Below are 27,584 nucleotides of genomic sequence, written 5' to 3'. Positions count from 1 at the left end.
GCCAGTGATAGGTCAGGTCAGGTATGAGACCTCATCTCCTTGAGATGATGGTCAACCTGCTGCAACCACAAGGCACTTGGTCGGCCCACTGGCCTCCTCCGACTCCTCATTCAGCACCTCGAGGGCCCCCAAAAGGATGTCTAAAGTCTCCGCAAAGATGACTGCATCATCTGCAAAATCAAGGTCCGAGATCTTGACATTCCCAAACGATGCACCGCAGCTTGATCTCTCCGACATCCTCCCTAAAATCCAGTCCATACAAGTGCTGAAAAGTGTGGGGGCCAGTACACACCCCTGACGAACTCAAGTAACAACTCGAAATAAGTCAGAGATGGTACCACCACACTTCACAGCACTCTCAGTACCCTCAATGACTCCTACTCAGTACCAGAGTGGAGTTCAGATATCAGGTCGATCAGTTTTGGTGGCACCCCACGAAGACCAAGAATCCTCCAGAGGACATCCCGATTCACTGAATCAAACGCTTTACAGAGATCAACATAGGCTGCAAGCAGCCTCTGCCGAAACTCTCGTCTGCGTTTGTTGAGGACACGAAGGGCAAGGATACGGTCAATCGGAATAGTCAATTAATTATCCGAGCAAAGACGTCACCCCTCGGTAGTTGTTGCAGTCTTGGCGATCACCCTTCCCTTTCCAGAGAGGGACAACAAGGCCCCTCTTCCAGTCAGTTGGGATGATGCCTGTGTTCCAGGCAGAGCACAAAACTGCATGCAACGACACGAGTGCAGCACTTCCACCAGCCTTGAGAAGTTCAGCATGGATGCCACAGATCCCTAGAGCTTTGCCCTGTTTCAACTGGTTCACCGCAGCCCGTGTTTCCACAAGCGAAGGTGGACCACAATTGATTTGAGCGTCAGCAACAGGAATTGTAACACCCTTGACATCAAACTCGACAGCTGGGGGATCAACCTGGTACAACCGCTCAAAGTAACCGGCCCAGCGGGCCTTCACTTCAGACTCCTCTGTCAAGAGCCTACCACTCTCTGCTCGAACTGCAGTGCTCCGAGAGATGGGCTTGGATGAACGCAATGCGCGAATTCCCCTGTAAGCGGGACGAGAATCACCTGTCCACAGGTGATGCTCGAACCCCTCACAGATTCCTCGCACATAGGCCTCCTTGTCCACCCTCAGTGCATGTACAGTTTTTCGTCTCAGCTCCCTGAACAGCTCAGCTCTGCCATTCAGCCTGGCCCTGCGACTCTGGTCAATGGTATCCAGTGCCCCTTGAGAGACAAAATTCTTCTTTGCCCTGCGGTGAGCTCCAAGGCATCCACCGGCAACATCAAGGACGGTGGTCTTGAAGGCGCTCCACAACTCTTCAGGACCCCCCAAAGTACCCAGACACCGCCAAGTGTCCACTCAGCCTGTTCGCAAACTCCTCAGTTTCTCTCTCATCCCTGAGCTTGCCAACATCCAGGATTTAAGGATTTATCCAGGATTCTCCAGGATTTAAGGTGCAGCTTTAGAGTTGCTACAGCAAGCCTGTGGTCAGTATTGAGGAACTGAGCACTCCGGTAGACCCTGCAGTTCTGGATCATCCTCCAACGACCGTCAATGAGGACATGGTCAATCTCCTTTGCCACACCGCCAGCGTTGGAATACCAAGTCCAGCGATGAGCTTGTGGGCGCTGAAACCATGAACCAGCCACCCGAAGTCCATGACTTCTTGCAAAGTCTTGCAACACACACCTCATAACCATCCCTATCAGTTCCAGTCGATGCATTGAAATCCCCCAATACTAGAAGTGTATCTCGTCTGGGGCACTGATCAACCACAGACTCGAGCGTGGCGTAGAATGCATCCTTCACGGTGAGATCACTCGCCTAAGGAGTGACAAATCCTTAATCTCATAATACGCTCGTTGACCGGTGTTACCTCAATTATCGTTGGGGTCAGCTTATTGGACACAGCTACAGCAACTCCTTGGGTATGGTAACCATCAAAGCGACCAGACCAATAGTAGGTGTAACCACCCACCATTATCTCGCCGCAATCCGGTCTCCGAACCTCAGAGAGAGCTGCAATCCCGATGTCCAAACGCTTGAGCTCAGATGATAACAGAGACAGGTGATCATCTCTTAGGTATAGGACATTAGGTCCAAAGGGAGCGCCTCAGGTTAACCCAAGGAGACCGCCGTCTGGTGGATGACACCTCAGCACCACTCCGACACACCCTCCCTTTGCCCCAATCATCCAGTGAGCTGCCCTGCGAAGGGAAGCTGCACAGGAGGTACTCCCACGGAGTGGGTTTTCAGATTTTTTTGCGGAATGAAGGGTTTTATGGTGGCCGAAGTGCAAATCCTGCCACCAACCTCCTCATAAAAAGTAACTCAACTGCAGGAGGACGTCCGCAGACACAGTTGGGCACTAGATATGGATGGCCGTTGGCTCACAAGGAGCTCCTCCGCCCTTTGACAGGTTTTGTTTTTTAATCCTGCTGGGTGTCCATATCCAAACACCCTCCTCACCAGAAAACCTGATGGGGGAGACGGTTTCGTCGCCGACAACCCGACCATGTAACAGGTTAGTACAGGTTTACATGGTACCTGGAGCAGGTCACAGATCGAACCTGACCTGACAAAAACCAGTGATAACTTGAATACATTTTCATCAAAAGTTTTTCATAACGCTCTATATCTCTCTCTATTTGTCCTTAAGGCTCTCTCTCTCTCTCTATCTCTATCTCTATCTCTATCTCTATCTCTATCTCTATCTCTATCTCTATCTCTATCTACCTATCTCTATCTACCTATCTCTATCTACCTATCTCTATCTCTATCTCTATCTACCTGTCTCTATCTCTATCTACCTATCTCTATCTCTATCTACCTATCTCTATCTCTATCTACCTATCTCTATCTACCTATCTCTATCTCTATCTCTATCTACCTATCTCTATCTCTATCTACCTATCTCTATCTCTATCTACCTATCTCTATCTACCTATCTACCTATCTCTATCTACCTATCTCTATCTCTATCTACCTATCTACCTATCTCTATCTACCTATCTACCTATCTCTATCTACCTATCTACCTATCTCTATCTACCTATCTCTATCTACCTATCTCTATCTACCTATCTCTATCTACCTATCTCTATCTACCTATCTCTATCTACCTATCTCTATCTACCTATCTCTATCTACCTATCTCTATCTACCTATCTCTATCTACCTATCTCTATCTACCTATCTCTATCTACCTATCTCTATCTACCTATCTCTATCTACCTATCTCTATCTACCTATCTCTATCTACCTATCTCTATCTCTATCTACCTATCTCTATCTACCTATCTCTATCTCTATCTACCTATCTCTATCTACCTATCTCTATCTCTATCTACCTATCTCTATCTCTATCTACCTATCTCTATCTCTATCTACCTATCTGTATTTGTCTCTCTCTATCTCTATCTCTCTAAAGATATCTTTCTCTATCTCTGCCATGCCATGTTGAGGAGCATCCTGCCATGAGATATGGGTCCACAATCAGATGATGACGTGAGTCATAAAAAAAATAATACCAGTTAATACCAAATACCACAACAGGTCTTAAGGTGGGGAATAAAGTCTCTTGCCTGGAACTCTAACATCTGCAACCACATATGTATGGAACCTGTAAAGTGTAAATGTTAAAACAAATCCGAGTATACCTTCTTTTATACTAAAGAAAACTTGAGAATGATTCTCACAGGAAATTATTAAATCCAAATGTTGTGGTTTGAGACCACCAAAGTTCACTATAAAGTGTATATTGAGATGTGGGGTCAAGTAGTTTTGCTGCAGGCAAAAGGTAACTTGCATGAGGCCAATTACTCCAGAACTTTTCAATGTCCAACATGTCCTGAAACCACCTCAGGTAAAGATTTCGCTATTTAAATCCATAAAATGGTCGAGGATATGCACATGAAGAGAGGTTGTTTTATCATTATGAAATGGAAGACAACTTCAGTACATAAGCTTACATCAGTCACATTTTATTGAGTCAAGATTGTGTGCAAGCCATGAGCCACTGACCTGCAAGGTGTAGTTTGTGTCAGTAGCAACAAAAGTCTTGATAAGTTCTGCCATATGCTGGAAATGAACCACTTCTGTGAACACATTCCAAATGTTAGCACCATCATTCGACAAATGAAGAATCCCCTCCAAAACTACCCTTCTTCCCATGTACCCTCACCCCAAAACAAAAACAAACGAAGAGGTAAATAATGATGGTCCAAGGAGGTTCATTGTCAAAATTGAAAGGTCTTTCAGATGCCTGGTATTAAGGTGGGATAACGGTATGTGCAGATCTGAAGGACTTACCATCAGCAGTATTGTGCATTAACAGCAGCTTGTTGAGCTTTAGACTGGACATGCGAGTCGTCAGACGAGCAACCTGCCATGAGATGTGGGTCCACAATCAGGTGATGACGTGAGTAAAAAAATAAATAAATAAATAAAATCCAAAAATACAATAATCAACTTTTCTTTGTTTTTAAAAAATATATATTTTTGTAAATTTCAAACTCTAATCATTCGAAGCTGTACTTGCTATATCTGTCTCAAACATGATTTTGAGTGTTAATGGCAGCTGTAAGAATTATCCATGACATATCCATCTGTAGTCTGGTGGCAGAGCAGCATATTTCTAGTGAACCTTGCAATGTTTGGTAACAATCGTTTTTTGGCTTATTTTGATAGATATTGGTGTCGAGATCAATTTTAGGGTGAGTGGCCACTTATCACTGCCTTGGCTTTTGCAGAATCCAAGATGGCCACCAAATACAATCAAAATATAAATTAGGTTGTAAATCTGTGGTGAATTGAAGGTCGTGACGTGTGATCACATGTCGCACGGCTCGAGCACGGAATAGATAAAGCTAAGATTCCGCGCGGACGGGGTGATTGTCCCTGGGGCATTGTCATTTACGGCGGCGGTCTACTTGGTGCTCGTTGAATGGTGAGAATTGAGAGTATATCGGACTCCATGCTTATACTGATTTATTTTGCGGTGATTAGTTGCACATGTATACCTTACTGCTTATGTACTCCTTGCTGCGCCTGTATTCCCTGATGTGCCCGTAGAAGCGGCTTCAATCAAATGGAATAAAGCCTACACTCTGAAGGTTCTTCTCTCGCTTTCATTTCAATTTATTCCATTTGGTTTTCTCGGCTCTCTCAACCAACGATGGACAAGATCTACAAACCGGAGAGGTTCGACGCAGACCCAAACGCGACTGACTCGGAAATGAAATGGTCGCATTGGTTCCGTTCCTTCTCACACTATCTGACCATCATCGAAGAGGGAGCCGACAAATTGGCCGCCCTTGTGAATCATGTCTCGCCCAGCGTATACAGGCTCTTCTCGGAGTGTGACACCTACGAAGCAGCGATCGACGTGCTGCAGGCGCTCTACGTGAAGCGCAAGAACGAGGTGTACATACGACATCTTCTCAACACACGCTGGGATCAGTTCCTGGAATCAGGAATCGATCAGTTCCTGCAAGCTCTGAAACAGCTGGGAAAAGACGGCAGCTTCCGGGCCGTATCCGCCGAGGAACACCGAGATGAAGCGACCCGAGAGGCATTCATCCAAGGGCTCAGGTCAGCCCACATACGGCAGCGCTTACTGGAGAAAGCACAACCCACTCTTGAAAAGGTAGTCGACCAGGCTCGAGCGATGGATACGGCTCAGCAGCAATCTGAGTCATTTGGGACACCGATGCTGCTAATGAACGCCGCTACGGTGGAAACTCAAGGAACCCCACAGGGCACCCCTGACACAGAGGATGGAGAAAAACCCGAGGAGTCGGATACCCAGACCTCGACAAACTCCTCAGCAACTACTTCAGTTGGAAAATGCTTCTTTTGTGGGTACAAAAGACACCTCCGCCACAAATGCCCTGCCAGAGATGCCACATGCATGAATTGTGACAAGAAAGGGCATTATTCTACTACTCTAAGGTAAATCTAGAGTAAATCTACTCTAAGGAGAAATAAACCCACTTCTGCGGCTCTCTACTCTATCCAAGGCTATCATCAACGTACGAATTAACGGGCATATGGCTGAGGCTCTGATTGATACCGGTAGCTCTGAAAGTTTCGTCAACAGCTCGCTAGTGAAGGGCAGGAAATGGAACATCCACCCGACAGACAATACGGTATGCATGGCCGCCACATCACTACAGTCCCGCGTACGAGGGTACTGCAATGTTAAATTGGACGTAAAAGGGTACACGCATAGGGATGTAAGGGTACTGGTGCTTCGTGATTTATGCGCAGACATAATTCTGGGTCATAATGTCCTCAAGCAGCACACGAGCGTCGAAATACCCTTTGGAGGAAGCAAACCTCGTCTAATTTTAAATGCTTTGACCACCGCAGAGGTAACGTCCCCCCAGCTGTTTGCTAACTTGTCGCCGGTCTGTAAACTGATAGCGATCAAATCGCGACGATATACCACTGCTGATATGAACTTCATCGCTTCAGAGACCAAGCGATTACTGGAAGAAGGAATTATAGAACCGAGCGATTCGCTATGGCGCGCAGAGGTGTTGGTCACCGCCTATCAGAATCATAAGAAACGAATGGTTGTCGATTACTCCCAAACGGTCAATCGTTTCACCCACCTCGATGCCTACCCTTTGCCGCGCATAGACGAGATGGTCGAACGCGTGGCCAATTATAGGATATTCAGCACCATCAATTTGCGAAGCGCCTATCATCAAATTCCCATCCGAGAGGAAGACAAACCTTACACCGCATTCCAGGCGGGTTAGGTAGACGCCTCCACCAATTCAGGAGGATTCCGTTCGGTGTCACGAATGGAGTAGCTTGCTTCCAACGAGTTATGGACATCATCTCAGATGAAAACCTCAAAGACACTTTTGTTTACGTGGACAATGTCACAGTGTGCGGTAAGGATCAGGGGGAACATGATATGAATCTGGACAGATTCTTGAGCATTGCTAGAAAATATAATCTGACCCTCAACTACGAGAAATGCGTATTCTCGGCAAGGTCAATTGACCTTCTCGGCTACACGATAGCCGACGGCACGATTAAGCCTGATCCTGAACGATTGCGCCCACTTCGTGAGCTACCCCCACCTCAGGACCTGCAGACAATGCGCCGGGTGATCGGGATGTTCGCTTACTATGCGAGATGGATTTCCCAATACTCCGAGAAAATACATCCCCGAGTGCATTGCAAAAACTTCCCACCAGATGCCGCTGTTGTAAAAGCTTTCCACAGCCTCAAAGATGATATCAGTAATTCCGTGGTATTATCGATCGATAGCTCGGTGCCCTTCGTGGTGGAAACGGATGCTTCTGATCACGCGATAGCTGCGACCCGTCGCGTTCTTCTCGAGAACTCTCTCTGGAAGCGAGCAGAGACACTCAGCAATAGAGAAGGAAGCGTACGCTATTGTCGAAGCCCTACGTAAATGGAGACACTATGGACCAGCGATCCATTGCATACATGTTTGATGGGAAAAATAACGGGAAAATCAAGAATGAAAAAATTATGAGATGGCGGATAGACCTAGCCTGCTATAGTTACGACATTGTTTACATTACAGAATGGCACATTTCGTGCGCAGACAAAACCTTCCCTATTCTATCGAAGATATTAAACAAATGAATGCTTCATGCCCTGTATGTGCTGAACTAAAACCCAGATTCTATGGCGCCGCTCCCGGCAGATTGATCAAGGCCACTTCTCCCTTCGAGAGACTAAATATTGACTTCAAAGGGCCCCTGCCGACCGAGACAGACAACAGATACATATTCACTGTTGTTGATGAATATTCAAGGTTCCCTTTCGCATTTCCGTGCTGGGATATGACCTCGGGCACTGTCGTGAAATGTCTGTCTGACCTCTTCGCTATGTTTGGGAAACCTTCGTACATACATTCAGACAGAGGGCCGTGTTTCATGTCGGCCGGGCTAAAACAGTTCCTATTAGAGCACGGCATAGCAACTAGTCGAACGATGGGTTACAACCCACAGGGTAATGGGCAGGTGGAACGATATAATGGAGTTATTTGGAAAGCCGTAACTCTGGCGCTGAAATCAAGAGGACTGGGCCCCGAGCGGTGGGAGGTTGCCCTTCTCGACGCTCTGAATTCCATACGCTCTTTGCTCTGTACGTCCACCAATGCAACTCCTCACGAACGAATGTTTACTCACCAGCGACGTTATGTTGACGGCCAAACGGTGCCCAACTGGCTAACCCATCCCGGAACAGTGTTCATGAAACGCCCGGTACGACAAAGCAAGTATGAACCCATGGTGGAGGGGGTCAAACTCATCGATACTAATCCAGAGTATGCTCATGTCAGCAGGGAGACCACTGTGTCGGTTCGCCATTTGGCTCCCTCAGGCACTCCTCCCTCTGACATCCCCTCCCCAGATGTTCCCCCCCCCCCAGGAACTTGGGACGGAGCTGCCGCGTTCCACCCGAGAGCGTTCGAGGAGTCATCTCCGGCACGAGTCGAGGCTCACCAAGAGGATCGGAAGCCTCCCTCAAGTGAAACCGCCATTTACTCCCGGAGAGGTCGACGGATAATACCCCCTCGCCGACTCAATCTGTAAAGGGGATTACCGGCATCCTCGATGCTCATGCTCCTATATGCTCATTACATCATATATCGATGCTCATTACCATGCTCCTACAACTCAAAATAATCCTCACTGCTTGGCATGTATGCTTCTGTAGTTTAAATAGTTCGCGTTGCTTGAAATGTATACTCCTATAGTGCTGAAGCAATCATGGTGCGTTAGTTGGGCCTCTAGTTATATTTTAAAGATGGGGAGAATGTGGTGAATTGAAGGTCGTGACGTGTGATCACGTGTCGCGCGGCTCGCACATGAGACAGATAAAAACTGCGCGGTCGGTGGGATTGTCCCTGGGGCATTGTCATTTACGGCGGTGGTTCACTTGGTGCTCGTTGAATGGTGAGAATTGAGAGTATACCGGACTCCGTGCTTGTGCTGGCTAATTGCTGATTTATTTTGCGGTGGTCGACTGCACGTGTATTCCTCGCTGCACATGTATTCCTTTATGTGTCTGTAGAATCGGCTCCATCACCCGAGGATTCGAAGTCACCCGAGCATCCAACCAGGATATTCTCGTTCTCACCTGCGATCAGGCCACATATAAGATCGCCGTTGACATCACATTTCATCAACCAGATCTGCTCACCAACATAGTGGTGATTCTTGGTGGGATGCATGTCCTCATGGATTTCGTGGGTTGTGTTGGCACTCTCATGGCAGACAGCAGCCTGAAAGAGATTCTGATGACGTCCTTCGGCTCCGTCGATAAGATGTTGCAAGGAAAGAAATATCCACAGAATGTTCGGGCACTGAGATTGCTCACAGAGGAGCTGCTTCGACCAGTGTTTGTGAGGGAGAATCTACACCTGACCAGCATGGATGATTTGGAAAAACTACTTGATGAGATCGCCACTCAAAGTCGTACCACAAAGCTGTGGGTGTACAACGTCATCAAACCCACATTTCTAATGATGATGTTTTGTCGGGCGATGCATGAAGGCGACTGGCCACTCCACATCAAAACAGCAGAATCAATGCTGCCATACATGTTCGCAGCCCACAAGTACAACTATGCAAGGTATGGCTTCTACTACGTACGCTCCATGACTTGGTTGGGACCAGATATTCTGGCAAGTTCTGCAGAGGAGAGCAGTCACTACACCACACTGCTGGTGTCTACAACGGACAGTGGAGCGACATGTTTATTGAAACGAACTGGATGAGGAAGGGGCATGGGCCAGGTGGCATCATTGGCAACACAGAAAATCCTCAAACGACAGCGACATGGGTGTACAGTATGGATGCGACCATGACCCTGACTGGTGACCTTAAGAAGATGTCTGGAGCTGACGAGAAGGTACAGCTTAACCACAAGGAGGAATCTACCAGTCGCATTCGTCGAGATGGCAATGATCGTAAATCACTGAAGGCTACTCTAGAGTCATGCATTGACCCATTGGATCCAGCTACCCACGATGCAGGATGTCTGCTCAACATCTCAAATGGTCAACTAGCTCAACGGAATGTTAATGTTGACAAGGCAGTAGAGATTGGAGCTGATCAGCTGATCCAGTTCGAAGCATTATGGCCAGAGGGCTTTTACAGCTCACTCGCAAAACAGGTGACAACCTTCGCCGCAAAGAAGAAACGTCTAACAATCGATGATAATCCCGTCATGGATCAAGAGGCTATATACGCTCGGGTGATTGGCCTTCTCGTGAGCGAGCGCGATCTCGATCTGGAACAAGTCCTCTCCACAGAGCTAACTGCATATCCGCCCTCGATGTTTCAAGCTGATGGCCAGATGCGAGTGGCAACGGGAAAATCCACACTGAAAAAGAACCTCCAAGTCGAAGTTTCACAACGCCTTATCACAAGGCCAACATCTATGGTGATTGATGTTTCCGCTCTTTTGTGGACATTAGAATGGCCATCCCAAGGAACCGTTGACACGTTCATTTCGGTATTTAAGGTCTGGGTCAACGCGCGGCTGCTTGAAGCTGATGTCCACCTGTGTTTTGATCGTTATTATGACTACTCTACAAAAAGCAGCACCAGATCAGCTCGAGCCAGCGCTACCCGGGTCCATCAGCTCGAACGGAAAACTCCACTGCCGGCTCGGGACGCAGTACTCAATAACTCAGCCAATAAAAAAACAACTCAACACACTGATTTGCGAATCAATCCTGAGTAATGACAACTTCCTGCAGCATGCGACACAGGACCACCAGTTGGTGGTTACTGGGGAAAACGACACACCTACGCAGGTATCGAAGGGTCATAAGTCACTTCGTCTAGACCTAGCATCAACACAAGAAGAAGCTGACATCCTCCTGACACAACAGGCCATCCATTTGGCAAAATACCATCCAGAATCACGGGTGCGGGTGGTGTGTGATGACACGGATGTGTTCGCGTTACTTGTGTACTACTACTTGAGCGAGAAGCTCCAGTCCTCAATAACTATGCAGTCTCCAATCATTGGTCGGTCTTGCATTGACGTGAAGGAAACCGCTCTTAAACATTCAGCAATCGTACCCGAGCTCTTAGCTCTTCATGCTTTGACTGGTTGTGATTCAGTTGCTGCGACTTATGGAATTGGGAAAACAAAAGCAATCGCGGCCGCTCGAAAAGGCTACTCTCTGGATCAACTTGGTAAACCCTTGGCAAATATCGTTGACGTCACCGAACAAGCAACAGCTTTCATGGGTGCGTGCTATGGCATTACAACTCCCACCTCTTCGATGACCAAGATCCGCCAGAAACTATGGGCACAGAAGACTGGAAAATCAACAGCAGCACCTAAGCTGTGTAGTTTGCCCCCAACTACAGAAGCGTTTGAGCAGAACGTTCGAAGAGCACACCATCAAGTCGCTCACTGGTACAGTGCCCTGAGTGGGGATCCACCAACTCTCGCTGCAGTGGAACACGGATGGGAAGCTGATGACACTAACAAGTGTCTCTTCCCTCGGAATATGGAGGACGGGGTACCCTATGTCCCGGAGCACATTCTGAAGCTGGTCAGATGTGGCTGCACATCTGAGCAAGCATGTAGAGGTGGGAGATGTGGATGTATGGGGTGCCAACTTCCGTGCACAATGTTCTGCACCTGCGGTGGTGGTACTGCCTGTTCCAATCCATTCAACATCAATGAGAGTGCAACAGATCATGCCGACATCCCTGATGACAGCGATGAGACAAATGACTGAGCAATGGATGTCGAGGATGAGGACGATGAATAGTTCCGAGATATAAGATATTTTGTCCAGTGGGGTGTTAACTTTGCTTAATTTTTTTTAGTATAATTTGTATTGACATAGCGTTGAAACATTGAGCAATGTGAAGCTGCCAAATTATTGTATTATTATTATCATTATTATCAATATTATTAATGGGAGTATCATATACTTTAAATGTATGTCGACTTTTGAGTCACGTGAATGTCACGTCTGAGAGAATTATACAATAAATATTGTCCGATTCTCATTACATTTTGTTCTTATATTTTGCTTGAAATCGATATTGCTTATAAATTTGCGAATGACTTCAGAATCATAATATACATGTCTATGCTTCACAAAGCACACATATGTACAGAAACTTAACTCAACTGCATTTACAACCGATTACATTAGATTTAGTGATTTTGGCATTTTTACAGGTAATTTTGGTGGCCATATTGGATTTATGCCATCAAGATGGCTACCAAATTATCCAATAACATCATAATCCACTTCCTTGGTAACTAAAACATATAGTTAGACACCAATTTCATCATGTTACTGTACTTGCAGGTACTGTACTTGCATGAACAGGAGTTGCAGCCGAAGTTATAGTTTGATTGTATATGGTGGCCATCTTGCATTCTGAAAAAGCCAAGACAGTGACAAGTGGCCACTCAGCCGAAATTATCTCGACCCTAAGATCTATCAAAAAAATTGAAAACATGAATGTTACCAAACATTGCAAGGTTCCCTGGCCCAACCACCGGACTACGGTAACAGCTGACAGGAAGGCCTAGATTTGAATCCTGACCCAGCTATAAACTGTCATCTCGGTGTTTCACAGGCAGGGTGATTCATATGTGTGCACACTCTCTCTTGGTGTAAGATAAGCTGGACGTCCTGTCTACTGGCATTAGTTGGTGGACGTTAAAGATCCTATTGTGTCCTTGGGGAAGAGTAGGCGAGCTATCTCTGGCACCCTCGAACACATTAACAAATGGTCTTCAGTCGACTGTCAGGCCTGGCCTGCTGATTCGTGAAAGACGGGCCAAAAACTTTCCTTGACCAAGCCCTCGTGGTTGGGTTGGCCTGGGAAGCATGAAACGCCAATCTCTGAATAATAAACAGGTGAATGACAAAATTAAACACGAAATACTTTTTTTTTTTTTACCAGGATCGAATGTTTATGGCAATGTTTTTAGGCAATATATATATATAGGGAGAAAGACAGACGATTCATCCAGAGAAAGGTTAGTAAAGGAGGAAGTATGAAGATGAAGACGAACAAGGTCACGTCAAAGGTCTGATCATTCTCTGTGTTATTATTGAGTTATATCTTCTTCTTCCAGAAGTCTTACAAACGTCATGCATGTGGTCATTGTGATCGAACGACACGCATTTCTCTTTTTCTAAACAGTCGAGGCTTGTGGAAGCTTCTAAACAATTCCTTAACCACTTGACCTCTCTTATTCCGATTCAATCATGATTGCCATCTTTAACCCAACTTCGTCAAGATGGCTTTGACTCGGCAATATCACAAATACTTGCCTCATAAACATTTTCATCACGAGAGGGAAGGCCTAAGTACCTCTCAGAGAAAGCAGAGGCTGTGGAAACAGGAAGAGAGAAGTTGTAAAGATGCATCGAGTAAAAATGATCCAATGTATACCCCATACAAAGTTTTTTGCTGGGATGTGCACCTGGATTTTATATATTTATTTATTTATTTATTTTAAGCAAAATACATAATCTGCAGAAATGACCTTTCAAACAAACATTGTTGGTGTGCGGAGGTCAAACACGTAGATGGTGACTCTCCATGGCTGGATATGCTGCTTTACCCATCAGTTAATGTACCTGATTCAGGTATGAACAGATATAATAAAACAAGTATCAACTTAATCTTTCATTAGTTTTGGATATACAAAAAAAATGCTCATAGCAGAGTCAGAACAGAATGGTCCAGGACATAACAGAACAAAATGAACATGACAAATAAAAGGGGGGAACACCAACAGCAGGGTCAAGGGACAAATAAAAGATGTGGTGAAAAAAGAGGGGTGGGGCAGGAAGGACAGCGTGGACAAGATGGACGAGATGAAGCAAAAACTGGAAATTTGGAAAGAATTGTGCTTGGGGACTGGGGAACGCTCAGCTCAGGAGGCTCAGCACCACTGGAGATGTTGCAATTGTCAATAGCCCCATTCTAATGGAAGTGTGCTTCATCACTGAACCACAAGGAGTTGATCCAATTTGGGTACCTTTACATTCAGTCAGTAAACCAATCACACATTGTTACTTGGCTTGCCATGTCATTCAGAGTTAGGTTATGCCTTACAGATATGATACATGGGTTGAGCTCGAGTTCAGAACTGAGAATGGCCACACCGATGAGGCTGAGATTTTCAGTTCTCGGGAATACTGATGGTGGGATTTCTTAGGACTTTCGATAGCAGAATCTTTCACAAGATCAATGTTCCCTCGGTTCTTGGTAACACTTGCTGGGCAGCCACCGTTCCCTTTAATTTGATTTTTTTTTCACGCTTCCATGTGCTCAGAAGTGCTGTATAAACCGCTGAATGTTCCCAATGGAATGTCCGTTACGGGTGTGAACATTGAAATACTGACAGTATCATAGGCGCACGTGCACCTCGGATTTTGTCTCAAACCACAAAGTCACCATATTCAATTTTTGTTCCACTGTGAACACCAGAGTTGACATTGGATCCAACTGACTACTTGTTCGAAATGGCATACCACCACCACCACAATAATCTGCAAGGGAGATGGGTATAGCATTAGAGACGACAGAATATCAGGCTGCTCAAAAAATCCACTTTTTTTGAAACACCCTGTACTTTGTACAAAAGAGGATACCCAGTCGGTGGCTGGCTTTGGAGGCCAATTTTGAAGTGTGGTTTTCCCAAAAAATATCATGCCAGATAATGAGATCCAGGAGTTTGAATGAATGAACTTCCTCAAGAGGATTGTGAAGAAGGTAGATAGGGGTGGGGGACATTGCCATACGGTCCTTCCAGAGAGTGATTTGTCGGGATTTAAAGGCATATTCCAAGTGGTTGTCCAGGTTCTGATGTCTGACGGTAGTCCTCAGTGAGATCACTTTTTCGACAAAGGATGGATCATTGAGGAATTAAACTTTGACAGATTCTGTAATGGCTTACCTGTGTATTGGATATTCTCCTTCCTTCCCTCTCTCCCCCCACCCCCCACCAAAAAAACCTCAAAACTTTTCAACATGTATCGAGGTTCTGAACAAACAAAATGTGGCTAAAGTAGGTGAGATTGGAAAATTTATTTGTTCATAAAAAAAACTTGCAAAAAATGGACAGCAAAACACGAAATGTTCATTAGTGGTTTTCGTAAGATCAAGGGCAGGCAGAATAGCCTATAAGGATGCGCACTAGCATTCTCATGGAGCTGTCTTGCCTGGGTTTAAATGTGGACCCAGCTATACACTGGCGTCCTCGTGTTTCACAGGCAGGTCAATTCATCAATGTGTGCGTCGTTCCTCAGCGGGACATTAAATGGGTGTCCCATCTGCTGGCATTAGCTGGTGTACGCTAAAGATCTCACGGTGTCTTTCATAAAGATTAGGCGAGTTATCGCCAGCATCTTGAACAAATTACAAACTCCTGCCACATTCAATCAAGTATCCTGTGGAGTGGTGACCCATCCAGGATTGTGTTTGACCTTGAAACGTTTCTAGACTGGTCATGACACAACCCAGAGATTCAGAACGAATATGGGCCTCAAATTTTTACCCATCGATTAACCAGTAATTAGCAAGATTAAAAACAAACAAGTTGCATGAGAAAAAGTCAAGATATTTTTACTGTGGCTTTGGCCTCTGTTCGCCCCAACTACTACAACAGCGTTGGAATGCCATGTATTAAGTATTAAACAGACCGCAGGTTTAAAGCAGAGAAATGCCAACCTGCGCATTAACCATAAATAACAGCGAGGTATGAAAATAAATGTGTCAAAAAAAAAAAAATAATGCATCGGTGCATCAAGGAAGCAAGTCATCAAAATTTGAGTGAAATTGTCTTTTTTATTTATTTGTAATCACTAAAAATTTGCTCGGTTTGTGGAAGAATGACATGCATGTTTACCTATCTGACACGCTAAAGTGACATGCATGTTTACAGAAAGGCAGGTGGAATAACTCACCTCGGGGTGTTTTCTTTGGAAATTACCATTATATTCCTTTGACTCTCAGGAAAGAAAGCACAATTTAAATGCAATGAAGCATTCTTTCTGTTTTTAAATGAGCCTTGCATGCTGCCACCCCTTCATTTCGCTGTTCCGTAACGATGCAATGAAAACCCTTCTCTCTGGCACAATCTCTCCCTGGGCTCCTCGTACAGACGGGTATTGATCCATCGAGACACGCGAAGCTCAGGATTGAGGAAAGCTATGCAAAAGCTGACAGATGTGCCACATCATGCTGCAATGATTTGGAACGCTCCAGCGGATCTCTCCCACTCTCTCGGCTGGTAGTCAAATTCTCTACTCTTGACTGAAGCACATTTCTGCCGGCAGAATTCTCTCGAGCTAACTTTCCCTGAGCAATCCATCATCATTAAGGACTCTCTCTCTCCCTCTCCCTCTCCCTCTCCCTCTCCCTCTCCCTCCTCCTCCTCCTCCTCCTGCCAATTCCAAAGCAGCGGCCAAGAGCATGAGATCTTTTCAGGCTTGCTCGTAGCACTCGGGCAAATCCTCATACACATAAATTGTCCTTTACAAGGGTCTCCCAAAGCCGTGTATCATTCTCGGTCTCCCAGACAGTGCCAAGAAAAGCCATTCCAGGTGTTTGGTGCAAATTGCTTGACATTCTCTCGTGGCATGTCAATATAATCGCTTGGAATGCTCCACGGAAAGCACACGGTACCGTGCTGAATGTGCCACCAAAAGAAGGTCATTAATGTTTGACAACATATAATTTGCAACTTTTACTCGAGTCTAATAGGGCTTATTAAGACATTCGTGACAAGAATTGCAAGAAGCCAACGTAAAGATCATTGAGGGGCAAAGATGTGGATACAAAGCAAAATAATGGGATTAAATGGCATGAAAACGATGGACAAGAATGCGGGAGAACAAAAAAGGCAGAGGTTGATCAATTGACATTGGATTTCTCAGTATATAGCCACGATAAGAACATTTTGTTAATGCAGCAATAATTGTGGACTATGTCCATTTCCCTATAGTTCCTTTCCAAATTAGACTTTACATGCCAAGAACGACTTGGCTTTATGATCGCCACTGATGCAGATGACAAATGCATTTGTTAAGCCAGCTTGGATATCTGATACTGACAGCTCGATTCAGATAACCAAGAGCACAAGCTCTGCCATGATCGAGTTCACTTTGAACAAAAAAAATCAAGCTTACCGTAAAGTGCAAAATCCACAATCGGAGCCTCCAGCACTCCACAGTGAAAGTCCTCCTGCTTAGATGACAGCAATAAGCCTGCAACAAAACCACCATAGCCCTGTGGGTGACAAGACAGGAAAGACACCATCTATTTATTACCTACGCATGAAAAAAGGCAATAACTGGAGTGAATAGGAAATGTTTGGAAAGGTTTCCAGGTCTGTGATTGAGGTGTAGCCAGATGTATTAAATCTGTGGGTGTTTATTCACAAAGTAACATATATTGTGTGTATTTTCAAATCGGCTTCCTCTTGAAAGATTTGTTCATCGCAACACTTCTCCTCCACCTGCCTTTCATCAGAGGTGATTATGTTCAGCGAGCTCACAGACCTTTGCAGAAAAGCCAGAGCATGACACATTGTGTTTTTTCTTTCATTAGTACAGACATTCAAGCTCTTGGAAGAGCCTAACGACCAACAGGGAAAGGTACATGAGAACTCATTGGTACATTTTGATCAGCATTGCTAAAGACGAATTGCACTCAAGTAAAATAACTAATGTAAAACGTTTGAACTTAATTCCGTACAGGTAAAGGGGTAAAAGCAGACAAAGTTGCACAAAAACATCGTACAGACTGCAGAGTTACTCAAATGAAATGAACTATATCATTTTTAATAAGAAGTAAATGTAATCAAATGTGTAAAGAATAAGTTGACTTACCGACTTTATATTTATGCGATTCATTTTGTCATAGACATAAGAAGGAAAAAAACAACATGAAAAAATTATCGTGTTGTTGCTTATTTCAGTTAAGTTTTGTTGATCAAACTTCAAGAAAAATGTTATGAAACCTATATTTCCCTCGAGCAAAGATGCACATTGATAAAACTAAATTCAAGGACATTTTGGCCACAATCAAAAACACGAAATTGAACTGCACTGGGAACATCGCACGAAGAATGGACAACAATAATTATAAACGTAGAGAAGACCCCTCGAAGAAGCAGAGGAGAGACCAAAGATCAGCTGGAGATATGGAATTGAAAAAGTCGATGAAGTACAATGACCCCACATTGGAGACAGAAAAATAAAGAATGGTTCATTTTCAATGAGACCTACATCCTGCCGTGCACTGAGATAAGCGAGGCAAGTCAAGAGATGTCAGATTGCACAGTTAAAATTTCATCCTTTTCAAGATTATAATCTACAGCAAAAGGAAAGCGCATGAACCCCTTGTGAATTACTGAGATTTCTGCCCATCGTAGTGTTGCACAGATAGTTTTTGATACTTTTACCTTGCTATCCAGAACTATGGAACAACGTGGGTAAGGGAAATTGGCAAACTTGAAACGTTTGTCGATCGGTCAGGATACACCCAAGAAGGACATAACCTCGGGACCGAGACTCGACCTGTAACCTCAGGACGAGACTCGATCCGTAACATCAGTACGAGATTCAATCTGTAACCTTGGGACGAGACACCATCCGTAACCTCGGAAGGAGGCTCAATCCGTAACCTCGGGACGAAACACGATCCATAACCGACAGAAGAGACTTTATCCACAACATTGGGACAAGGAAATAAACAGCTGCAAATATGTTTCACCCTTATTCGAGATCATCAGTGCAGCATAATGATTGATGGTGTATGGTAACACGTACGACAAGAATGGCACAGTAGAGCGCATACCTCAGCCAGGCTGAACCGTTTACGTTTTTTATCCTACTGAGAAGCTGGATCTGCATCCAGAACTTAACCAAACCAAGTTTTGTCATAATCCGTCCACAATTTGTTGAAATATCGTACTATGTATCATTTTTGGCCCCATCTCTCAATGATGAAGAATCACTTAAAATTAAAAAAAAAAATTCACGTATCTGGATCTTCACCAAAATCTAAACAATTCATCCATGTCAAACAACCAACTTCTCCAGCAAGTTTTGTCCATAACGTTGTGAGATATCCTGCTTCAAGGCAAACAAACAAACAGACAAAGATAGGGCTGAAAACATAACCTCCATCCATTGCCGGTGGTGGAGGTAAGTATATTGGAGATTTAAAAAATTGTCTTTGCTTTTGGAACTTGCAGAGTTTTTATGCTCTGTGAGTGCTCTCTGATCTGATGCTGAGATTTAACTCAAATATTTGTCCTCTTTTTAAGTTTACAATCTATTTTGCAAAAATAATTGTTTCCGTTTTCTCCACGATCGAGGAAAAATAGAATGAATCCGATGTCTCTTCGTGCTCTGTCCATCTCAGTGATGTCTACCTTTCCCTCAGTCAAACCTTTGCACTATATATCTGGGTTAGTTTCCAGACCCAATTTCAAACAGTCGAATTAGTGCTTTGTGAGCAGGGTGTCTTGTCAGGTCAAGCCAGATTAGATCTGTGACTTGCTTCAGGTACCATGTAAACCAGTACAAACCTGTTCCATGGTCGGGTTGTCGGCGAATAAACAAACAGTCTCCCCCACCAGGTTTTCTGGTGAAGAGGGTGGATGGATATGGACACCCAACAGGATTAAAATCAAAACCTGTCAAAGGTAGGAGGACCTCCTTGGGAGCCAACGGCCATCCATTTCTAGTGGCCAACTGTGTCTGCAGACGTCCTCCTACAGTTGGGTTACTTTTTTTTTTATGAGGTTGATGGCAGGATTTGCAGTCCAGCCACCAGAAAACACTTCATTCTGCAAAACCCACGAATGTAAGGAAATCTGAAAACCCACTACGTGGGAATACCTCCTGTGCTGCTGCCCTTCACAGGGCAGCTCGCCTGATGACGGGATTGGGGCAAAGCCTTCGGACCCACATTCCTTGATGAGAGGAAAACCACGGGGTAAATCTCCAGGGTCAGATTGTGGTGGTGCTGAGGTGTCGTCCACCAGACGGCAGTCTCCTTGGGTTAACCTGAGGCGGTCCCTTCGGGTGGGTACCTGGAAAGTCCTATCTCCAAGAAAGGATGATCACCTGTCTCAATTATTATCTGTTCTCAAGCGTTTGAGCAATGGTATTTCAGCACTCTCTGAGGTTTGCAGACCAGATTGCAGCGAGATCATGGCAGGTGGTTGCACCTAATATTGGTCGAGTCGCTCTGATGGTTTCCATGCCCAAGGAATTGCTATCGCTGTGTCCAATAATCTGACTCCAATGATAATTGAGGTAACATCGATCAACGAGCGTTATTTGAGACGAAGGATTTGTCACTCCTTCGGTGTCATTTCCCTGGTCTCTGTATATGCTCCGACTGAGCCGAGTGATCTCACCGTGAAGGACGCATTCTATGCCATGCTCGAGTCTGTGGTTGATCAGTATCCCAGGCGAGATACTCTTCTCATCTTGGTGGATTTCAATGCATCGACTGGAACTGATAGCGATGGTTGTGAGATGTGTGTTGGTCCCCATGGGTCTTGAACTGTGAACCTCAATAGCACTAAGTTCCTTGACTTTCCAAGAAGTCCATGGACTTCGGGTGGTCGGTTCATGGTTTCAGCGCCCACAGACTCATCGCTGCACTTGTTATGCCAATGCTATTGGTGTGGCAAAGGAGATTGACCATGCACTCATTGATGGTCGCTGGAGGATGATGCAGAAATGCAGGGTCTTCTCAAGTGCTCAATTCCTCACTACCGACCACAGGCTTGTTGTAACAACTCTGAAGTTGCAGCTAAAATCCAGGAGAATGGTACCATCCTAGCCTAGGCTGGATGTTGGCAAGCTCAAGGATGATAGGGTAGCTGAGGAGTTTGCGAACAGGCTGATTGGGCATTTCAGGAGTCTTGGTGCTTTGCAGAATCCTGAAGAGTTGTGGAATGCCTTCAAGACCACAATCCTTGATGTTCCCGGTGGAAGTCTTGGAATACGCTGTTGGGCGAAGATGAATTTTGTCTCTCAAGTGACACTGGATACCATTAACCAGAGTCACAGGGCCAGATTTAATGGCAGAACTGAGCCGTTCAGGGAGCTGAGGTGTAAAACTGTACATGCTCTAAGGGTGGATAAGGAGGCCTATGTGTGAGGAATCTGTGAAGGGGTGGAGCATCGCCTGTGGTCAAGTGATTTTCATCCCGCTTACAGGGGAATTCATGCATTGCATTCCTCCAAACCCATCCCTCTGTATACTGCAGTTAGAGCGGAGGGTGGTGGGCTCTTGACAAAGGAGTCCGAAGTAAAGGCCCACTGGCCTGGTAACTATGAGCAGCTGTACCAGGCTGATGCACCAGTTTTCAAGTTGGGTGTCAGGGGTGTTACTATCCCTATTGTTGAACCTCCAATCAATTGTGATCCACCACCGTTTGTGGAAACACAGGCTGCAGTGAACCGGTTGAAATGGCGTAAAGCTCCTGGGATGTGTGGCTACCATGTTTAACTTCTCAAGGCTGGTGGAAATGCTGTACTGTCATTGTATGCAGTTAAGTGCTCTGCCTGGAACACAGCCATCATCCCAACTGACTGGAAGAGGGGCCTTATTGTCACTCTCTGTAGAGGGAAGGGTGATCGCCAGGACGGCAACAACTACCGAGGGGTGACGCTGCTCTCAGTTCCAGGCAAGGTCTTCGCTCAGATAATTCTTGAGAGGGTTCACCACCATCTACTTGAGCACCAGTGCCCAGAGCAGTCAGGCTTTACACCAAAGAGGTCAACGATTGACCGTGTCCTTGCTCTTCGGATCCTCATCGAATGCAGAGGAGAGTTTTGGCAGGGGTTGCTTGCAGCCTATATTGATCTCTGCAAAACATTTGAGTCAGTGAATGGGGATTCCCTCTAGAGGAATCTTAGTCTTCATGGGGTGCCACCAAAACTGATCAATCTCATGTCTGAACTATACTCTGGTACTGAGAGTACTGTGAGATGTGGTGATACCATATACAGCTTATTTCCAGTTATTCCTGGAGTTTGTGAGGGGTGTTAACTGCCCCCCACACTTTTCAGCACTTGTATGGACTGTATTCTGCAGAGGATGTCGCAGAGATCCAGCTACGGTGCATCACTTTGGAACGTCATGATCTCTAACCTTGATTTCGCATATGATGCATTCAACTTTGTGGAGAATCTGGATGTCCTTTTGGCAGCCCTCAAGGTGCTGAATGAGGAGTTGGAGCCGCTGGGATTATGGGTTTCCTGTATCAAAACTAAGATCCATGCTTTCAATGACATCTTGTCTGTACCTGTTTGTGGTGAGAATGTTGAGGTCACAGATAGATTCACTTTCCTTGGCAGTAATATTCACATCTCTGCTGGCTGTGAGCAAGACATCAATAAATGTCTGGGTCAGGCCTGGGGAGTCATTAATTTACTGGATCATGGGGTGTGGTGCTGCTGGTACCTGTGCGGGAGGACGGAAGTCCGAGTCTTCAGGTCCTTGGTGCTTCCAGTCTTGCGCTATGGATTTGAGACTTGGACTCTGAACAGGGAACTGAGATGGAGACTTAATTCCTTTGGTACCAGGTCTCTTCGGAGAATCTTTGGCTATCGGACAATCCTTGCAAATGAGATTTGTTACCTGTATAGTCTGTGAGCATCAGCTGCAGCTGCATGGACATGTGGCTTGTTTTCCTGATGCTGATCCTGCTCATCAGATTCTTTCAGTGAGGGAGCCTTTTAAATGGAGGAGGCAAATGGGCTGACCACATGCCTTATGGTTCCTGCAGGTTGATCAACATCTTAAGGAGATTGGGATGGGCCATTCATTTGCCTGGGGGATGGCCAGACAGAGGCCCCTGGAGTACCGGTGGAAAGTGGATGCAGTGACGCGCTGTTCCGGTGCATGCTCCCATATCTCACCTGACCTGAGCAGGGTGTCACATCACAAAGTCCACGGTGCCTCTGCTAGACATAAATCTGGGTGTCCCATCTGCCTTTGTCTGCCTTGTACCCTTTTACCTTTTCTCCCTTGACCTCCCATCTGCAAATTTTAGTTGGTGGACGTCAAATATTTTTTCAAAGAGGTGGCGAGTTATCACCAGTACCCAAAATAAATTTCAAATTCCTGTGAAAATCAGCTCCAGTCAAATGTGAGGTTCGTGGTACGTGAATGACTTTGGCCAAAAAACTCCCCCTTTATCAACCCCACAGGATGGTGTTAATTAAATTGTCCATGTTAAAGTAGTAGTTGAGTGGAGTGATTATTTCGAGACATAACTTTTTAAAATAGTGATTTAGAACAAAAAACAGGGTCAGAAAAAGCTAATGTATTGTTAAAAATGCTTGTTTTAGGCAAATAAGTCCATTTTCGCATGAATAAGGTTTCTTGTGTAAAACGTATTGTTTGGCTAAGTATACGCTAAAATACACACCATTTCAAGAAAAATACGCATTTCTACATCAAAATTGTGATTTATAACCAAAGAAAAACACGCATTTCTGCATTAGAACAATGACTTATCACAATAATTGGGATCAGTGCAACTTAATGTGTTGTGAAAAACGCTTGTTTTCTACAAACAAGACCATTTTTGCATGAATAACGTTTCGTGGGTAAAAAGTATTGCTTTGCTTAGAACAAGCTAAAATACACACTATTTCAAGAAAAAAAACCCACGATTCTGCTACAGAATAGTGATTCAGAATAAACCACAGTTGGTGTCAAAGCCACCCAATGCTCACCTGTTTATATATTTATCGTTTTTAAAAGACTAGTCTAATAATATTTTTTATAAAGCATTGCAGTGAAGTCTGATCCAAATAATTTTAAAGCAATATATGTATTTGTATATCGTAATCAGCAAAAAATTGTGTGGGAGATAAAAACATTAGAAAGAAAAAACTTTAACGTTGATGTGCTACAAAAAAAGTTAAGTTCAAAACAGGTCAAAAATTAAAAAAAAATTGAATTTTTTTTTTAATTTCAACTGCACGACATCAATAATATACCCCAAAGGAACCTCCTTGACAAAAATCAGCATCCTCGTACACATATTAAATGAATGGCAAGCTTCTAAATAAATAACTTGCACCAAAACGTTAAGGTTGATATGCTACAAAAAAGTTAAGTTCAAAACAGGTCAAAAATTTAAAACATTTGAAATTATTTTTTAATTTCCACTTCACTCCATCAAGAATATACCCCAGAGGAACCTCCATGCCAAATATCAGCATCCTAGTACACATATTAATGAATGGCAAGCTTCTAAATAAATAACTTGCATCAAAAACTTTAACTTTGATGTTCCTCAAAAAACAAGTTCAAAACAGGTCAAAAATTTAAAAGATTTGAAATTATTTTTTAATTTCAAATTCACTACATCAATAATATTCCCCAAAGGAACCTCCATTCCAAATATCAGCATCCTAGTACACATTAATGAATGGCAAGCTTCTAAATAACTTCCACCAAAAACTTTAACGTTGATGTGCCACAAAAAAGTTAAGTTCAAAACAGGTAAAAAATTAAAAAAATTTGAAATTATATTATAATTTCAACTTCACTACATCAATAATATACTCCAAAGGAACCTCCATGCCAAATATCAGCATCCTAGTACACATTAAATGAATGGCAAGCTTCTAAATAACTTGCACCAAAAACTTTAACCTTTTCACGCTCACGCTGACGCTCATGCCGGGGGTATCGCTTTCGCTCTCTGTTCTTCGAACAGGCGAGCTAAAAATGAGGTCAGAAGAACCTTATGTGCGGTCAAAGTAGTACTTCACTTGGTGGTATTCAGAATTTCATAGAAATGGAATGTTTGATTTTCAAATACAACTGAGCATGCATGAGGAAAGCAAACGACCCACCCTGCCATAGATGCCAACTCTTGTCTTGTCAATGTAGGGAAGTTCAAGAAGCATTCTGAAAGAACAAGAATAAAGGAAATATTTAACTATCTTTGCTAATCAAACCATAGCATTCATTTCATTTAATTAAACTTTTCTCTCATTGAAAACAAGCATGAGTGCTTCACCATTCCCTTTCCAACTATACGTTTTGGGAAAGTAATAAAATGTCACTGCAAATGTGAATGAAAACCTTTAGGTAGTGAAAAGGCAGACATAGGCAGAAGGGAACAAGCATGCAAAGGTGGAGGAAAAACAGATAAAGGTCTGTTTTCTACCTTTGAACAGGTGGCCAAAGGTGGAGGGGATTGGGTACATTGGCAAAAAAATTGAACTGGACCGACCAGACAGCAAAAATACTCCATCAGAACTGATTGCAAATTGAAGAATGAAACCATCCAGATTATCTTCCATGCAGGTAATTTCTGACATGTCTTCGTGAATATCAGTGTCCTATCTGCTAACATTAGCTGGTGTTCATTCAAAATCCCAAGGTGTCTTGTGAAGCTGTCTTTCAATGGTCGTTTGGACTCTTTCAACGTTCATGGAGGCTCTTTTGCAATGGTCATTTGCGGCTATTTCAATGGTCGTTTGGGCTCTTCCAATGGTCGTGGAGGCTCTTTTCAAAGGCTGTTTGTGCCTTCGGGCTCTTTCAACGTCGTTTTATTTGCTCGACTCTTTCAACGGTCGTTTGTGGACACCTTGAGGCACGACGCCAACGGGTGCCAGGCACTGTTCCCTCAGGTCGCGTTGCTAGTTCTTAGCACTTTTTCTCCTTTGGTTTTTACCTCACGAACTGTCATCACGAGCGAGGAGCCGAGGCTGCGAGTGGTGGGGGGAGCGAAGCTGATTAATGGGAAAGAAACCAAGCTGCACTACAGACACATCTGGAAGGATCTCACACTGAGGCTATCCCCTCACACATCTTTTCTGCTTCACCTATCTCAGTTTCCCTTTTCAATGACACTCGCATCATAGTCTTTCTTCCCACTTCTCTCTCTCAGCGTTGAATAGCGGTTGTGATTGATTGGCCCATGCACTGTGATAATGGTAGGTAAGGTGCTTGTTAACTTTACTCTGTGTCTCTTTCTCTGATATCATTGCGGTGCAAATAACTTGACCCTCATTTCTCCTCATGCCATTAAAATCCTTACGTTCCCTCCCACCCCGCTTCCCCCTTTTCTCCTGCTCCTCACTTATGTAAATGAACCTGCTCTTGTTAAATCCATTTCCGATCTGCCCGTGTCCATCTTTTCCACCATTGATCAAGCACTGTCCGCACGTAGATAGCGTGGGAGGTTGAGATTCCCGACGGTTCAGTTTACAGGGTCTGGTGTGTTCCAGTGGTGCAGCTCAGCTACATTCAAGATCACCAGATAAATTAAGTAGCGCATTTACCGAGGGTGCATTCCCCGGTTGGGAGGCCACGGGACCCCCAGTTAAACGGTTGAAATATTTATGTTTCATCAAAATAGAATTGATTCATCCTTTTCACACACCCAAACTGTTCAACTCGGTTCGTCCAAATCAGTCTGTAACTTTTCGAGATATCTTGCACACAAACAAAAAGGGGTGAAAAAACAACCTCCATCCATCTTCGGTGGCTGATGGAATAAAGAGAAACAACTTAAGTGTAAAATTTATGTTCATGAGTAAATAAAATCAGTGGCATGATTTGTTTTTTGTATAAATCATTCCAAAGAGGTATAAGTTGCTTCAAATGAATCCAAACCTCCAGGAAAAATTTTAATTTTTTTCAATTAGATTAAAAGAAAATTGTTTACCCAGGTGGTCTATATGGCAACAGACGACAGCTCCGTGATCACTCCCATCTTTTTTTTGTTGTTATTAAATATGCCGCGATATCTTTGCTGTTAAGAAATATGATGATTTTGTATTTTCACAGTACTCCATACAAATGTAATAGCCAAATGCTGTCTTGTCGAATTCCAGAAGGAGAAGTCCGACTCAGATGCACACAGTTTGTAAGTACATGTCTGCTCATTTTCTTCACAACTGGAACTAACGAGATGCAGAAAAATGGATTTGGCTTTATCTGTTTTGTAAAGATTGATAGGAGAAGCTTTTGATATAATTACTGAACCAACAAACAGATTCTTGATGGATGAAGTGAGATAAGGCATCGCAGGAATCAACTCTGGAGACATAGAACTGCAACAGGCAGGTAATCGGTTCTGTTTAATTTTACAATTCGATTCTCGGTTCCGATGGATGGAATCGATTCTAACCGGGCAATTCGTTATTAAACCCAAGCCAACCACCAACACGCCCTGCCTTCAGTAATTCAGTTTCCCCTTCCCCCACACTCAAATTGGGACCAATGCAGGCAGGCCTTGTCTGTATCAGTTGAGATAGAGTCGTACAAAACTCCACTCTTTTCTTTCTACTCATACTCTCACCTACCTTTCCTAGTTGATTGATGACGCATCATGTCCTGTGTGTAACGATAGATAAGATCTAAAGGGGCTCCAAAAGTGTTAAGCTTCTTACTTTTCTAATGTATCTTTTGAATATGTCCTAGACACGACGCTAAACAAACAACACAGGTTGAGTTTGGAAGCATGGCACGTGAAGAGCCGGGAGGGTGGTCTCACTGGGA

At 44.3% G+C, this 27,584-nt stretch overlaps 1 protein-coding gene across 3 annotated transcripts in view; it reads right to left on the bottom strand.

Moving 5' to 3' along the window:
* LOC147029591 (inactive dipeptidyl peptidase 10-like) overlaps positions 1-27,584 on the bottom strand; it is a 594,191-nt gene that overhangs the window by 7,819 nt on the left and 558,788 nt on the right. For all 3 annotated transcript variants that reach the window (XM_085872742.1, XM_085872743.1, XM_085872744.1), the window contains exons 21-25: positions 24,926-24,980; positions 17,210-17,309; positions 13,343-13,401; positions 4,333-4,405; positions 4,045-4,118 (exon numbers count right to left, since the gene is read on the bottom strand). In XM_085872742.1, coding sequence (XP_085728868.1) covers positions 4,045-4,118; positions 4,333-4,405; positions 13,343-13,401; positions 17,210-17,309; positions 24,926-24,980 — 361 coding nt within the window. The remainder of the gene's footprint in view (positions 1-4,044; positions 4,119-4,332; positions 4,406-13,342; positions 13,402-17,209; positions 17,310-24,925; positions 24,981-27,584) is intronic.

Source organism: Eptatretus burgeri, chromosome 3 (genome assembly GCF_056783735.1).
Source record: "Eptatretus burgeri isolate ZD-2024b chromosome 3, Ebu_testis_v1, whole genome shotgun sequence".
In the NCBI taxonomy this organism is placed as follows: Eukaryota; Metazoa; Chordata; class Myxini; order Myxiniformes; family Myxinidae; genus Eptatretus; species Eptatretus burgeri.
This window is presented reverse-complemented; position numbering and strand designations above follow the sequence as displayed.